This window comes from Mytilus galloprovincialis, chromosome 10, assembly GCF_965363235.1.
Source record: "Mytilus galloprovincialis chromosome 10, xbMytGall1.hap1.1, whole genome shotgun sequence".
Taxonomy (NCBI): domain Eukaryota; kingdom Metazoa; phylum Mollusca; class Bivalvia; order Mytilida; family Mytilidae; genus Mytilus; species Mytilus galloprovincialis.
This window is the reverse complement of record NC_134847.1, coordinates 80579526-80593840: the sequence shown is the minus strand read 5'-3', so window position 1 is coordinate 80593840 and position 14315 is coordinate 80579526. Positions and strand designations below refer to the sequence as shown.

General features: G+C 32.5%; 1 protein-coding gene across 1 annotated transcript; it reads left to right on the top strand.

Moving 5' to 3' along the window:
* Positions 1-204: 204 nt before the first annotated feature.
* LOC143048534 (uncharacterized) lies at positions 205-2981 on the top strand. The gene has a single exon (XM_076222251.1). The coding sequence runs from the start codon at positions 1092-1094 to the stop codon at positions 2853-2855; it is 1764 nt and encodes a 587-aa protein (XP_076078366.1). The 5' UTR covers positions 205-1091; the 3' UTR covers positions 2856-2981.
* Positions 2982-14315: the final 11334 nt, after the last annotated feature.

The following is a 14315-nucleotide window of genomic DNA, read 5'->3' as shown; positions in this document are numbered from 1 at the left end:
GAAAAGATCTGCTTCAAATATATCGATTTTAAATTGTTTAAAGTCAAGTCTGTCATTAAACAAAGATATGTGCCAACCTGCTTATGTTTGAAATTTATATATTAAACTCATCTAGTTATCTGTATAATCTAGAATGTGATTTTAAGAAGATTTAAATCCCTGACTTATAATAGTTGTAATGTAAGAGATATACCATTAAAGGCTATCGTACAAGGTGTGATGTAACTTGACCATAAGCTTCCTAAGATGACACGATGCTGCAGCTTAAGGTTAAGTAGAAATGATACATCAGGGTATTAACATCCTCTTATAGAATAATAACGCTGCGGTGCACCTAACAACGGTACACTACGCTAGAGGTGAAGCGCTGTTAAAATCAATGGAGTATAGAATTGATCCTTGTCGATTGTCTGTGTTCTGGCAACGACGATATGTTTAAATCTATATCGCCTTTTGACAGAATATAAGGGTACAAAAAATAATAATACAATTAATATTCACGCCAATGAAGCGATTAGCGTTTTATGTTTAGTCGAAGATCTCAGATATTCAATACGGTATGACTATATAGAAACGTAGTGGTGGTGCAGTTTAAATTAGTTACTAAACAAGACAAATGACGTTTCATATTTTACTCTGAGAAACTTTTAATATATTTTGTCTTGTCTTAAATACTCTTACAACATGGATTCATACTTATTTGGATAGACATTTTATTTACATAGAAAATTGGATTTTAAAATCGAAAAATAAACATAGTGCTCTGATTTATATAAAAATTCTCACTGGAAAATCAACAATCACGATTTAATATTGAAAAGTTCGTTGTATTGGAAGTAAAAGGAGTTTAAGTTTTATTATATTTTACAAGTTATTGTTTACATTGGATTTTCTCTGCTCTAAGTAAGTAAATAAAACACAGTTCTTTTAAATCTAGAATGATAAACATTAAATTCATAATTACAGTATGATAATAGCAGTTTATTCTATAATTGAAGCCAGTTTGGAATTCAGTAATAGAGGAATAATTGAATAATGGGAAATTCATGAGTTAGTTCAATAAGAGCATTAAACTTGGATTCGGCACAAAAATGTCAGCCAGTTCGTTTTCTTCAATTTCAACAACACATGGAGCCTGTAGAACAGAGTTTAAACGACAGAAAACATATCTAACTCTCGAAAAACAGTATATTATAGACAATGAATCAACTGATCCACTACCTATCGTAGAACTTAAACCTTTTGTTAAAAAAGTATGGAGGCGAGAAAAAAGTCTGCCTTCTTTTTACGATATGTTACCTCCATCAAAACCTCTAACTACTAAATCTAAAAAAGCAGAACAGATATTTCCACAGGATCCTCCACCGCTGGAGAAAATAGAACTGTATATTGGAAATGGCGTAAATGAAAATAAAACCGAATCGAAGGCGAGGCATACAAGTGGACATTTATCGCCTAGATGTAAATCAAAGAACTTGATTCATCCGTCAGCTGAAACAAAGGCTCCAAAGCAAATAGAACATACACAAAGTTTAGTTCCGGGCTTTATATCAAGAGACGAACGTAGTAAAACAACTTTAAATGAAATTCAGCATTCAGACAGTCCGACTAAAATACAAACTGGTCTGATGTCTTCTTTGGAAAGGAAAGAAGTTGACGAACCTTCGATGTTTATAAATTTGCGAGGGGACAGTTTTAAACCGAATGGGTCCGTTAGAAGACCTCTTAGTTATTTCGTTCCACATAGAAATTCAATGAAGAAAAATGGCATGTGGCAACAACTTCAAAGTACGGACAGTTTGCCTAATTACATAACACGTCACATGATGTCTCGAAGCCCTCTCTCTGATGACACAAGCCGTTCATCTTCGCCATATTATGATTCTTTCGATAAAAGAGGAACTTTACCTTCAATAAAAATTTCTTACCAGACACTTGCTAAACGACCAAATAAACCGAAAATAGATTCTGACGATTACAACACCTCTCCTTATCATCAAGTAAGTAGAATAAACAATGCTCTTTATGAACTGAGTAAATATGGTGCAGCGTCAAAAATAGAAAGACAATTGAGTTTCCAACTTAAAATAGACTTGCACAAATTTAGGAAATCGCGTGATTATTTCCCGTTCGATATAACACCAAACGAATTAGCTAAGTACTATCCCCCTCCAGCGATCAATCTGACAAACGGTGAAATACAAATTAGGAAGGCCCAGCAATTGAATACTCCAATGAAGAGGCGCAAGGAACATAGACAAAAATCACAGGTTTCTTTCCATTCGACTTCTGATAAAATAGAAAATCAAGAATGGGGTCCTAGTAGAACTGAAGACGACAGACCCATTGACACTCGAAATACTAATTTGGAGAGCGCTTTAGAGAACATTGCAGAATCAGAATCAGAGGAAGAGGAATTAAAACTTAAAGAAATTACAGTGCCTAGTCAATTTGACAATGTTACTAATACGCAAGAGAGTGACAGTGCTTTACGTGGACTAGATGATTCGCGCACCGGTTTTACGCAACCAACACAACCAACTAAATCAACAATTGATATAGGTCTACAGTCTACTTTTCAATCAAACATGGCAGAAGCTACTTCTACTCAGGAAATGGACGTTGAACCACATGAACAAAATGAGCGTAGTGCTCTGTCAACACGAACATCTGGTATCATATCGGGCGTAAGGGACGCAAATATTTCTTTCCTTAACGCAAGCGACATTCAAAAGGACAGTGAATCTAGAGAAGCTAAGAGTGGTAATATTGACAAACTAGAACGCGACAGTACTTTTCTCACCTCCGATCTCAATACGGATTATGGTAATCCAGATCTATCTGTCGTGAGCTGATGCATGATTAAACAGTCTAAGGTTAAGGCTTTAATTTAAATTGTTAAATCTTATTAATCCGTATTGTAAACTATGCATAACCCCTGGAACAAACTCAACTGTGATATAAAGAAATATGCAAAAGTGTTTTGTTCTATTGTTCAATGAAGGTTAGTAATCGTTAAAGATTAAGCCAATTAATTAAGTCTAGTCAAAACTCTGCCAAATAATTCCTTAAAGTATAGGATGAGACTTGTCGTCATAGTTACATTACTACTGAGTTGATTATGTTCAACACATGTACTAAAATATTTTAAACCCTTGTTTGGAACGAACATAAAACTCTCAATTTTAAATGTAAGATATAAAAGGGGTACGTGTGAATAAAATACGTAAACTGCATATTCAATATTCCAAGAAGATCTCTTAGACACGATGCTTGAAAACCGTAATGAAATACAATGAAAATCTTGAAATGAGGTTGAAAGGAGCTGTTATAGTTTTAGATGCATGCACCTTTTTTACAAGTGTTATAGATTAGAACTAACTCTCAGTACCTCCGAGTACTCTCAGATTTGAGTGGATGTATAAGTACCCTGCCACGTCCATGCACTATATGTGTTTTGTATTTCTATTGGTATCTATCTAATGACTTAAGCCCTTTAAAAGTGATTCAATGGTTTGTTCTTAATAAACTACTGTACTAAGTATGACAAAACTGCCTCAGTTTGGGGAGGGTTAACGTTGGCGCGCCTTCAAACTATAAGTGGTTGTCGTTTGATGTTGTTTATCATATTTGTTTTTCGTTCCTTATTTTTTAAAAAAATCAGGTCTTTAGTTTTCTCATTTGATTTTTTTTCACATTTGACATTTTGGTCCATTTTATAGCTGACCTATAGTTGTTAATAGCTGTGTTATTTGATCTCTTGTGAAGAGTTGTCTCATTGGTAATCTCACCACATCTTTTTTATTTTTATATGTTAGGTATTAATTGTATATTAGTCAGAAGGTGGTTGAATTGTAGTGAAATTGAAATCTCTATGTTATGTAATGTAAAGGACAATATACTTGATCACCTCTATATGCAAGTCTGAATATCTTATCTTGTCTGTATTTACTTTTTCTGTTTTATTGTAAAACATTATTTACCCTTTCTTTTATCAAATGATTTTACAATGGATGTTAAAGTCGCATGTTGCGTGAGCAAAATTACAACCCAGACAGAGAAAAATATGTAGTAATGTTTATTTTGAAGAGGTTATCAAGATCAACTGTAAGGGGGTGTTCATGTGTCTTATGCTCTGGGGATCATATATCTGTCGGGTGAATCGTCGTGAATCTAAATTAATTCAAATATTTTTCTTTCCATTATTGAAATTCCTCTTTCTTTTACAAATACATTTTGCATTTTACGAGGTAGTAGTTTTTCTCCCATGTAGGTATGCGTAAAGTCTATATCTAGGTATAAATGGACCTCTATAGATTTTTCTGTGTCTAATTTTATCGTGTTTCGCGTGCGTTATCTCTTTGGAGAATATCATACATCTTCAAATGTATTCGTTCGTTTAAAGGTACATTGAATGGATTACTTTTACAAATTGTGACGCGGATGAGAGAGTTGTCTCATTGGCACTTTTACCACATCTTCATATATCTACATAAAGCTTCAGAGAGCTTGATTTAGTCTAAACAGTTACAATTATAATACATCGTTGTAAATTCCATTCTTAAAAAAATTCTAACAGTTACGAGATATTTTGGAAATTTCGATTCGGGGGATGCATGTGTCTGGTATTAATATAGTTATACGTATTGTTATATGTATGATCTGTCTATATTTTTTATTTTATACTTATTAGAGTGAATCGGGTACCAGATCTTCATATTCTATATGCTGACGATGCTATCGTTTGAGTTATTATGCCCGCTCTCCATTTTATAACTCTCAATCATTCATTTGTTGTATAATTTCTATATTTCAAATGGAAATACCTATTGTATATTATATTTTTCTTGCAATCTACTTTGATTGCTACATTTATAATAACTTAAGCGTTCCTAGATTAAAATCGAACAAATGTATTGATTAAATCAGTCGTTTTGGGGAACATGTAAATATGACGGCTGTCTTTTAAATATTATTGTATTTATTTATTAAGCATTATTAGGGTCCTTGTAAGATAAAAAGTATTGGTTAGTCTATAAACATGTCACTTGACGACTTCTGGAATTTATAATCTATTTCACCTTTACGGCATGCGTGGGTATATCGTACCAAGAATGGCACTAGAAACATATATCATGAATGAAAAAAAAATAAAAAGCATACACGAGTAACTTCCCCTCGGGTCACACAAACTCTCGTCCATTTAAAAGGACGAAAGACATAAAAGTGACATCAGTAACCATGGAAACATATGGTATTCCCTCAATTCTATTATCCTCAAATTACGTCACAAATAAAAAAAAGGGGGGATAACACAAAGTAGCAATCATAAACCATAAGTCGGAAGAAACAGACAACACAATGGCCAAAAGAAATATAGAAGATAAAAATCAACATAGACACGATTCTAGAAACAAAGCACATTGGGAATTAATACGGGGGACAACGTATGTACTCCGGAAGGGGAAGGACATTTCACAATTGTAAAGATATAACATAATTAAAACTATGCATTATTTTGATGAACATCAGCAAAACCAGTTCGAGATCGAACATGTGAAAATGGTCGTTACAATAGTCAAGTCTAACTACAATTAAGCGATGTGCGGATTAATACTCAAATTTATATAGCCTTGATTGAGATTGAGAACTTGAGATCATTTAAGACATATATTGTGAATTTATTCCGATGTATATCTAAAATCATACTATACTCAATTCTTACGCATCGCTATGAAGGGGGTTTATTTGAAGACATAACTCTTTTTGAAAGCCGGGATCAATTAAATGTTTTCATTTAATTTTGAAATTTAACATAACAATATAAATTAACAAAATCTGTCAAGCGCACTTTAAAATCGGAAAAGTTTAATTGCTAGATAAAGAAATATTAATTTATCGACATATTTTTATATTGACAGCACTAAAGTTTGAATGGGTTATATTTCAAATCAAACAAAAAAATCTTCATATAATTGTGATATCGTTTTTCAGTCATGCAAACAAATTAAAACTCGAATATCTATAGGTTAAATGTTTTAGTCTCTCTCGTTTTAAGTATTGTTTAGGGTTCCCTTACCGTTGACAACGCCAAGGTCAGCATATAGATTGTTCATTGATAGCTCCCCTAGTGTTGGATTGTTTAGATATTCAATACTATTATATATTATATACAAATTCGGTCGATTTTATTCTTACAGTTACCTTATTTGAATTGTCAATTCATATTTGAATACCAAAAACTGACTTCAAATATTAGAAGTATACAGTGTGATCCTTCGTGAACCGCTCTCACGAATAACTTATAATTTAAAGTGTGTACACATCTCTATGCATGCTTGGTGAGCAAAATTAGATAATTTGATGTTAGAACTATAATGAAAAGAACATTTACAAGTGTAAGCTGTCAAAGGTCAATGCAAAACTTATAATGGAATCTTAAGAGGAATCCATTCACTTTATAATTCTTATTAATGGAGGCATTTAAAAATTGTGGAAACTTTAGACCAGAAAACATCTGAATAGAAATATATAAATATTTTTCTGTACCTATGTTCACAGATAAAAAGATAAAGATTGATACTTTCTATATTTTAGCATGTCATATGATTAAAAAGGGATCTCATTTGTATATGGTCTCTGGAATCAAAGTTTTGATACTCTGTTTATTATTTACGTGTCGTATGATAAGAAAGTGACCTCATTGGTAATCTGGGATCAGGGTTGCTTTTACTAATATATTCATTTTTGAAGTTAAGGCCGTTTATTTTTGCTTAAACGAGACAAAGATACCCAAAAAAAATGGGATTGATTTTTGGTTGATTGATGTCGCGTCAGCACAAAAAAGCTGTTTCGCGAAGAAGAGAAAGGAGATTGATATTTGCACTTATTAGAAAAAAAAACACATTACTAAAGACTTTTTATGTGTAGAAAAGTTAAACTCCAACTGTTAACTTCAAAAAGAGGAAGCCCTAAAATACTGACAAAATAAAACGCTATCTATCAACAGAACAAGTGATAATAACTGTTTACATTGTAATAAAGTATTATTACTTACACCCATCTTGGAACACATGTGTTGTCATTAAAACATTTAAAGATATATCATTATTCTTTAAGTACCGCCATAGGTCAGGTCAAAACCCTAAGTTCATTCATCTTTTAAATTGAAATAACGCGTATGAGAAAGATCGAGTTTCTTACATGTAATTGGGCTACTACAATTATAAGTTTAAAGAACAACAATTAAAAACCAATTCTTCAGAGAACAATTGAAGGTCTTTCCACCTCGATAATGAGAATGAAATTTAAATAATGATGTTAGAAAATGTCACTCCTTGTTGATGTAATTTGGTTCTTCAAATTGATATAAAAAAAATAAGATTAACAGGTATATATATACAGAAGACTTAATTGTTTTATTATGAACAGAAAATAATTTTTAGCAAAGGTCAAAATCTAGAACGTCAAATTGACCTTTGACCTTGACCTCAATTTCAAGTTCATGAGTCAGTGATCTCAAATCAAAAGACCTCAGGTCAATCGTTTGTATGGTTGTGGAGAAATGCTGATTTGAAATACATAGGGGAGAAAACTCCTATAAGGGTTAAAGGTTGAAGTTGCGTCTTTTTGTAAACAGTAAATTGGCAAACAAATCATATCATTAACTGTAACAGTTTCTTTTAAATAACGATAACAAGCAAAATTCAAAGTTTTGGAGAAATACTGATTTGAAATACATAAGGGGAGAAAACTCCTTTAAGGGTTAACCAAAACACTTTGACTGAAATAGGTTGAAGTTGCGCCTTATTGTAAACAGTTATTTGGCAAACACATCATATCATTTACTGTCACAGTTTCTGTGAAATAACGATAACAAGCAAAATTCAAAATTTAGAACATGACCTTGACCTCAATTTCCTTCAAATGGACCAAGGACTTCATATCAAAAGACTGTAGGCCTCTACGACTTATAACGTATGAATTTATCAAATAAATCGCCTATCTTAAATTTTCAAAGGGAAATAACTCCCATAAGATGTCTTCCGATCACTCAAGTTTAAACGAACCAAATCATTCTCAAGAGTAGACAAACAATTTGGTGAAAACAGTTTGCTAAAATCTTTTACGGTTTTAGAGATATAGCGATAACAAGAAAAAGGGGGCGCGGGAGATAACTCCTATAAGAATAAGTGTTCGGTCACACAGGGTGAGTTTTGAAACCCCCATTACTGTACAACATCATTGGTCAAAAAATCCATTGGATATGTTTTAAGACAAAAAAGCATCTCAGACGGCAGAAGAAAAAAAAATAATCAGAAGAAAAACGAAAGGTCTTTCCACGAAAAATTTTCGTGGAAAGACCTAATTAAAAAAAAACTAGACAACTGATATATAAAGAGGAGAAAATTCAGAAAAAAATGTCTCCACAAACAAAATAGTTGTTGGTTTTGTCAACGTATATTTGTTCCGGCTAACAGATTAAAATTCTGTAGGAAACTTAGTTCTAAACAATGTCATGATATCAGTTCTTGAAAGAACAAATATGCAATATATTTTAATGTTAGGAACAAGTATTGTAATGTGTGAGCAGGGGAAATGATATTCCTCACAAAGCATATATTACATGTATTAACTTCTCATATCAATTAAGCTATCATAAGTGTTATCACAAAAAAGCTTGTGTTCTTTGTTCTTATATTTAAACGACGATTTGCATGAAAAATCGGCTTCTTATTGTAGATGATGGACCAACTGATATACGAAATGAAGATTATATAAGGATTTCATATGGCGCCTCCCAATACTAAATGAACACAATAACGAACCTATTACAGTTTTATCCATGTTGTAGACATATGAAACCTTTTCAGAAAATTGTGCCGGGACAAACTTTAGATTGATAGTGATTGATTGTTGTTTCTTTAAATCCCTTAATTAATTATTCATTCGTATTCAGTACGAAGTGAAAGGAACTTGACAGGAACGTATGATCATTGTTTTGGACCTCAGAACGAAAGGATTGAGGTGTGATAGAAACACAAAGACATGTTTGTTGTTAAGAACATATGTTTAGGGAGACTGAGATTTGGAAGTTTAGAACCTATTTACTCCTAAATAGATTTATGTCAGAAAAGGTTTAAGTATGTTAAAAGCAACTAGAAAATCATTATGGTAGAAAACAAAAGTATTATTATATAATTATATATTAGGTTTTTTTCTGTTTTCTGTCTTTAAAAACTTTCCTCCCACTCCATTATAAGGGGTGTGCTTCGCTGATATCACTTACAGTATTTATTGGATGTTAGTATATTTACTGGTCGTCTTCGTAATTTTTGTATCAGTGTCTCTGGTTTTTTTTTTTTTCTTTTTTTATGACCTGATATCAAATGCTTATAATGAGAGAAGATATATATACACAATGTACAATGTATATTGATCAAACAGATTACACAGGTATTTGAGTTTTTGTAATAGCTGCCATTTACCAGTATTTACATCTCTATTTTATATTGTTTAGATTTTGAAATAATATTTATAAATCTTAATTACACTTTTGACATGAGTTATAAGCTTTCATTTTAAAGATTCTCTTGGGTTTCAGTGATTTTAATGCAATAAAATACTTTTGACCGAAGTACCATTTAAAAGGCCATATAGGATTGTGTAAGTAGTTAATAATAGGGATCTCGTGTTTTATTGTAAAACTTGAGAATAGATTAGTGGCAGCCTACGAATGCATTCCAATAAATAGTATGATAGGACGGTAGTCCAAACTATTATATAATAATATTAAAACTAGTCGTTTAAACAGGGACAATACAACATAAAACTTTTGAAAGTGTGTTGGTGTTGGGGGACTGGAGGGGGTATGGGGTTGCAACAAAATAAATTTGAGTAAAAAAATGCAAAATAGAGATTGAGCACCACGAAGCCTATACAAATCAGGGGATTAGCTCGGTGAAGATTCTCTAGATGAGTCTCCGGTTCATGGCACTGAATGATTATTATGTGATTAATGCTAGCGCATAAGGTGACGAAATTTTGATTTTCTGGGGGAGGGGAATGAAAATTCTGGCCTGGTGCAAGCTAAATATAAATAACATGACATAAGCCAGGATCAAATTAATCTTCTGCAATATAAAACACAGATAATAATTTGTATATAATTAATTGATCATTAAATCACCCTGCCCCGGCATTTAAAAGGTCGTTCCCTTACAACACATACTACATGTATATTTGTTTTATGGACGATAACATGTTAATTTGACATGACTGTGAGCTCTGTTTGATTTAGCTGCAGTGTCAGTTATTCCGGAAGATAACTTGGGCAGTCTGTATGAATATATGCTTCCTTGTGTTCTGTTCATTTTCTCACAATTTGTTGAAATCCGTACTTGTCAATTTATTGACTATTATTACCCAAAATGGAAGTAGCATATTGATTTGAGATGGAATATTCATGTTCTCAATATTCTCAGCGACGAGGAAGTACTTTTGCATATCTATAGGACTCATCAAACATTCGAATTTAATCGCAACTTTAAATTTCAATCCGCTTTATTGAAAAGGGTTCATATTTCTATATACATAATAGATGCAAAGGCTGGGAAGTTTTTACTATGCTGTTTAATATTGAATGCACCTCAAATTAAAAGGACAAAACATCATTTGATCAACCAATCTATGCATATGTGTTGTAAAATTATACATGTATAAAAATTTAATTTCTTTCATGTCTTAAGTAGAGCTCTAATAAAATTTGAAGGATACTTATGCATTATAATCCGACTACTACTGTATTGTGATAAGTACCGTGAAGTTATACAGGGTTGAGTAATAGGCTGCACATTTAAATTATTTAGTTAATACGAATGGGAATAACCCTGTAATGCTGAAGGTTCGATGGGTACGTGGAAACAGGAGAACAGGACAATGGTATCTACAATATTAAATATATACCTGTTGGTCAGATCTTATTCTTTTTACCATGACATTACCCGTATAAATATTTAAAAAAGAAATCTTGCAGCCAAACTCTTAAGCAACATAAAAACAGGTATATCTTTTACTTGTTTATATGCATATAAAAAAGAATTAAGATGTGGTATGATATTGCTAATGAGATAACTCTTCACAAGATACCAAAAATGACACAGAAATAAACAACAGTTACTATAGGTCGCACGACCTTAAACAATTCGAAAAGATCATTCCACATAGTAAGCTATAATAGGCCAAAAATGTAAAATGTTTAACAATTCAAACGAGAAAACTAACTGTCTAATGTATGTACAAAGAAATGAACAGAAAACAAAATATTTAACAACAAACGATAACCACCGAATTACAGGCTCCTGATTTGGCTCATACTTACAAAATACGACAGGATTAAACATGTTAGCAGGGTCCCAACCCTCTCCCTTAACAGTGGTGTTACACTACTTAATAAGAACGAACTAACAAACAAAATCAGTTGAAAAAAGGCTTTACTCATCAGACGGATACAAATAGAAATACCTCTAAAAAAAAACACAGTGGACGTGGCTGGGTACTTGTACATCCCAACAACAAAACAATAGTATTGTCATTGGTTACCGTCTTTTAAAGTTATTATAATAGATGACTGTACGGTATGGGGTTTGTTATTTTTTTTTAAGGTGGTACCCAACACTTTCACTCAAATTAATTTGGCTCGTTTAATTTTCATAAAATTTTGTCAAAGTATTTGCTTTGACCCTTTAACAAAAATATATTGAACCAACCGTTTTGTCAGAAATATTACACTGGTTATATAGCAGTATATAGCAGTTTGACAAACACCAATTTTGACCATTGAGAAGCTTAATATTCCGTTTAAAACACCACGTGATTAAAACGATTAGCTGACTTTACAGAGTTATCTCCCTGTAGTGTTATGTACTACCTTGAGTTGATCTCTAGTTACGTAAATCTGTTTCATTTAAAAGCTGTTGCACATTTTTCTCATTGGTAATATTAATAGCATGTCTTCCATGTCTTATTGTCTAGGTAAATTATCATTGATTCTATAACATTTAGTTTGTGCATTAGCAAAACCTTGTTAAACAAGTTTAAATAAAAGAAGAAAAATCAACTATTTTCTTTTTCTCTCTGGAGTGAATGAAGAATACAGATATCAATTTCTAATATTGATGAACAATTAAAATTTTCAAAAGAAATCCTATTAGGTTCATTCGTTAGAGATTGTAATGTGAGTTGGTTAATCGTTTTGAAATACATGTATCTGTGTCACAGTAAAACTCTCATATGTTCCACTTGTCGTACATATCCTCCGGTCCACTTTTCCTAGCGATTGTGGCATCACCAAATGAGTCGTAATACCGAATCTGTACTGACTTTTAAATAACACGATGGGTGTAACATGTGGAGCATTACTGCTTACCCTTCCGGAGAACATGAGATGACCCTCAGTATTGACCAGGTGCTAGTTTCATTGCTGTAAGAACAAAATAAGTTGGAAAGCTAAATCATTTATGAATTTGAAGAGATCGACCTCGATTTTGAATAGGGGTTAAGTTTGGTAGTCTTTAGTTGTGTGTTGTGTTTTGAAGAATAAGTCTTTATAATTATCTACGTTGTTTTCCGTTTTCCGTTTTTTGTTAGTTTTTCTTCGCTCTCGGTTTTTGTCGAGCCTGCAACTTTTTTTGCAGAAAGCTCGACATAGGGATAGTGATCCGGCGGCGGCGGCGTTAGCTCACTTCTTAAAAGCTTTATATTTTAGAAGGTGGAAGACCTGGATGATTCATACTTTGTATATAGATGCTTCATGTTACGAAGTTTCTGTCAGTCACAGGTCCAATGTCCTTGACCTCATTTTCATGGTTCAGTGACCACTTGAAAAAAAAGTTCAAATTTTTTGTAATGTTGAATTCTCTCTTATTATAAGTAATATGATAACTATATTTGATATGTGCGTACCTTGCAAGGTCTTCATGTCTGTCAGACAGTTTTCACTTGACCTCGACCTCATTTCATGGATGAGTGAACAAGGTTAAGTTTTGGTGGTCAAGTCCATATCTCAGATACTATAAGCAATAGGGCTAGTATATTCGGTGTATGGAAGGGCTGTAAGGTGTACATGTCCAACTGGCAGGTGTCATCTGACCTTGACCTCATTTTCATGGTTCAGTGGTTATAGTTAAATTTTTGTGTTTTTGGTCTTTTTATCTAATACTATATGCCATAGGTCAACTATATTTGGTGTATGGAAATATTTTATAATCTTTATGTCATTCGCGCAGGTTTTATTTGACCCTGACTTCATTTTCACAGTTCATTGGACAGTGTTAAGTTTTTGTGTTTTGGTCTATTTTTCTTAAACTATAAGTAATGGGTCAACAATATATGTTGTATAGAAGCATTGTTAGCTGTACATGTCTGCCTGGCATGGTTTATCTGACCTTGACTTCATTTTCAAGGTGCATTGGTCTTTGTTTAGTTATCTTGGTTAATGTTAATTTTATGTGACAGTTGTAATAAAGCTTAGCTTTATACTTAGGACTATCAACATAATATTAATGATTAGTATAGAAGGCGAGACATTTCAGGGTGTGCACTCTTGTGGTTTTTAGTGTTTCTTCGGTATCTTTTGGCTCTTTTTGTGAATACATTTCTGTAATCTGTATAAAACTTCTGTATAAATCTCAATAACGTCATCAATACCACCAGCTGATAAGAAATATTCCGCGAGAGTTGGAGGCAGTGTCCTTTTTCACATTTACTCAACTGCTGCTGCATCAAGTATTTCTTTTTAATGCAGTGCCGAATATACAGCCGTCAAAAGAGTGAAATGAATTGTGATATGATTAGTTAACATAAAAACATCACACATTTTATAAAGTTTGAATGATTTGACAATATAATATATCGAGTGCCTCCCGTCAAGACAAAACCCTGTGTCTCCTACTTGTATTTATGGTGTATGCTTGTCAAAAGCCGAAACAAACATGTTAACCTATTCAAATATGTCCAATATTTAAAATTAAATATTGTCTAACCACTTGATTTTTGTATATGATCATATGAATAAACACTTATCAGAACGAATCGTTTTAATATCTGACGGAAAAAACTGATGCCTTTTCAAAAATTTACAAAGCGAAGAAAACATGTTATTGTATTATGGTCAATTAAAACTTTTCATGGCAAGAACATTTGCAATGTGTCATATATCGATTTGGTTAGAAATAAAATGTCAATTATGTATTTTATATCACTTTATAAACTGTCGGAAGTTGTTATTGTTAACAAAAGATCAATTCGTCTCCAGA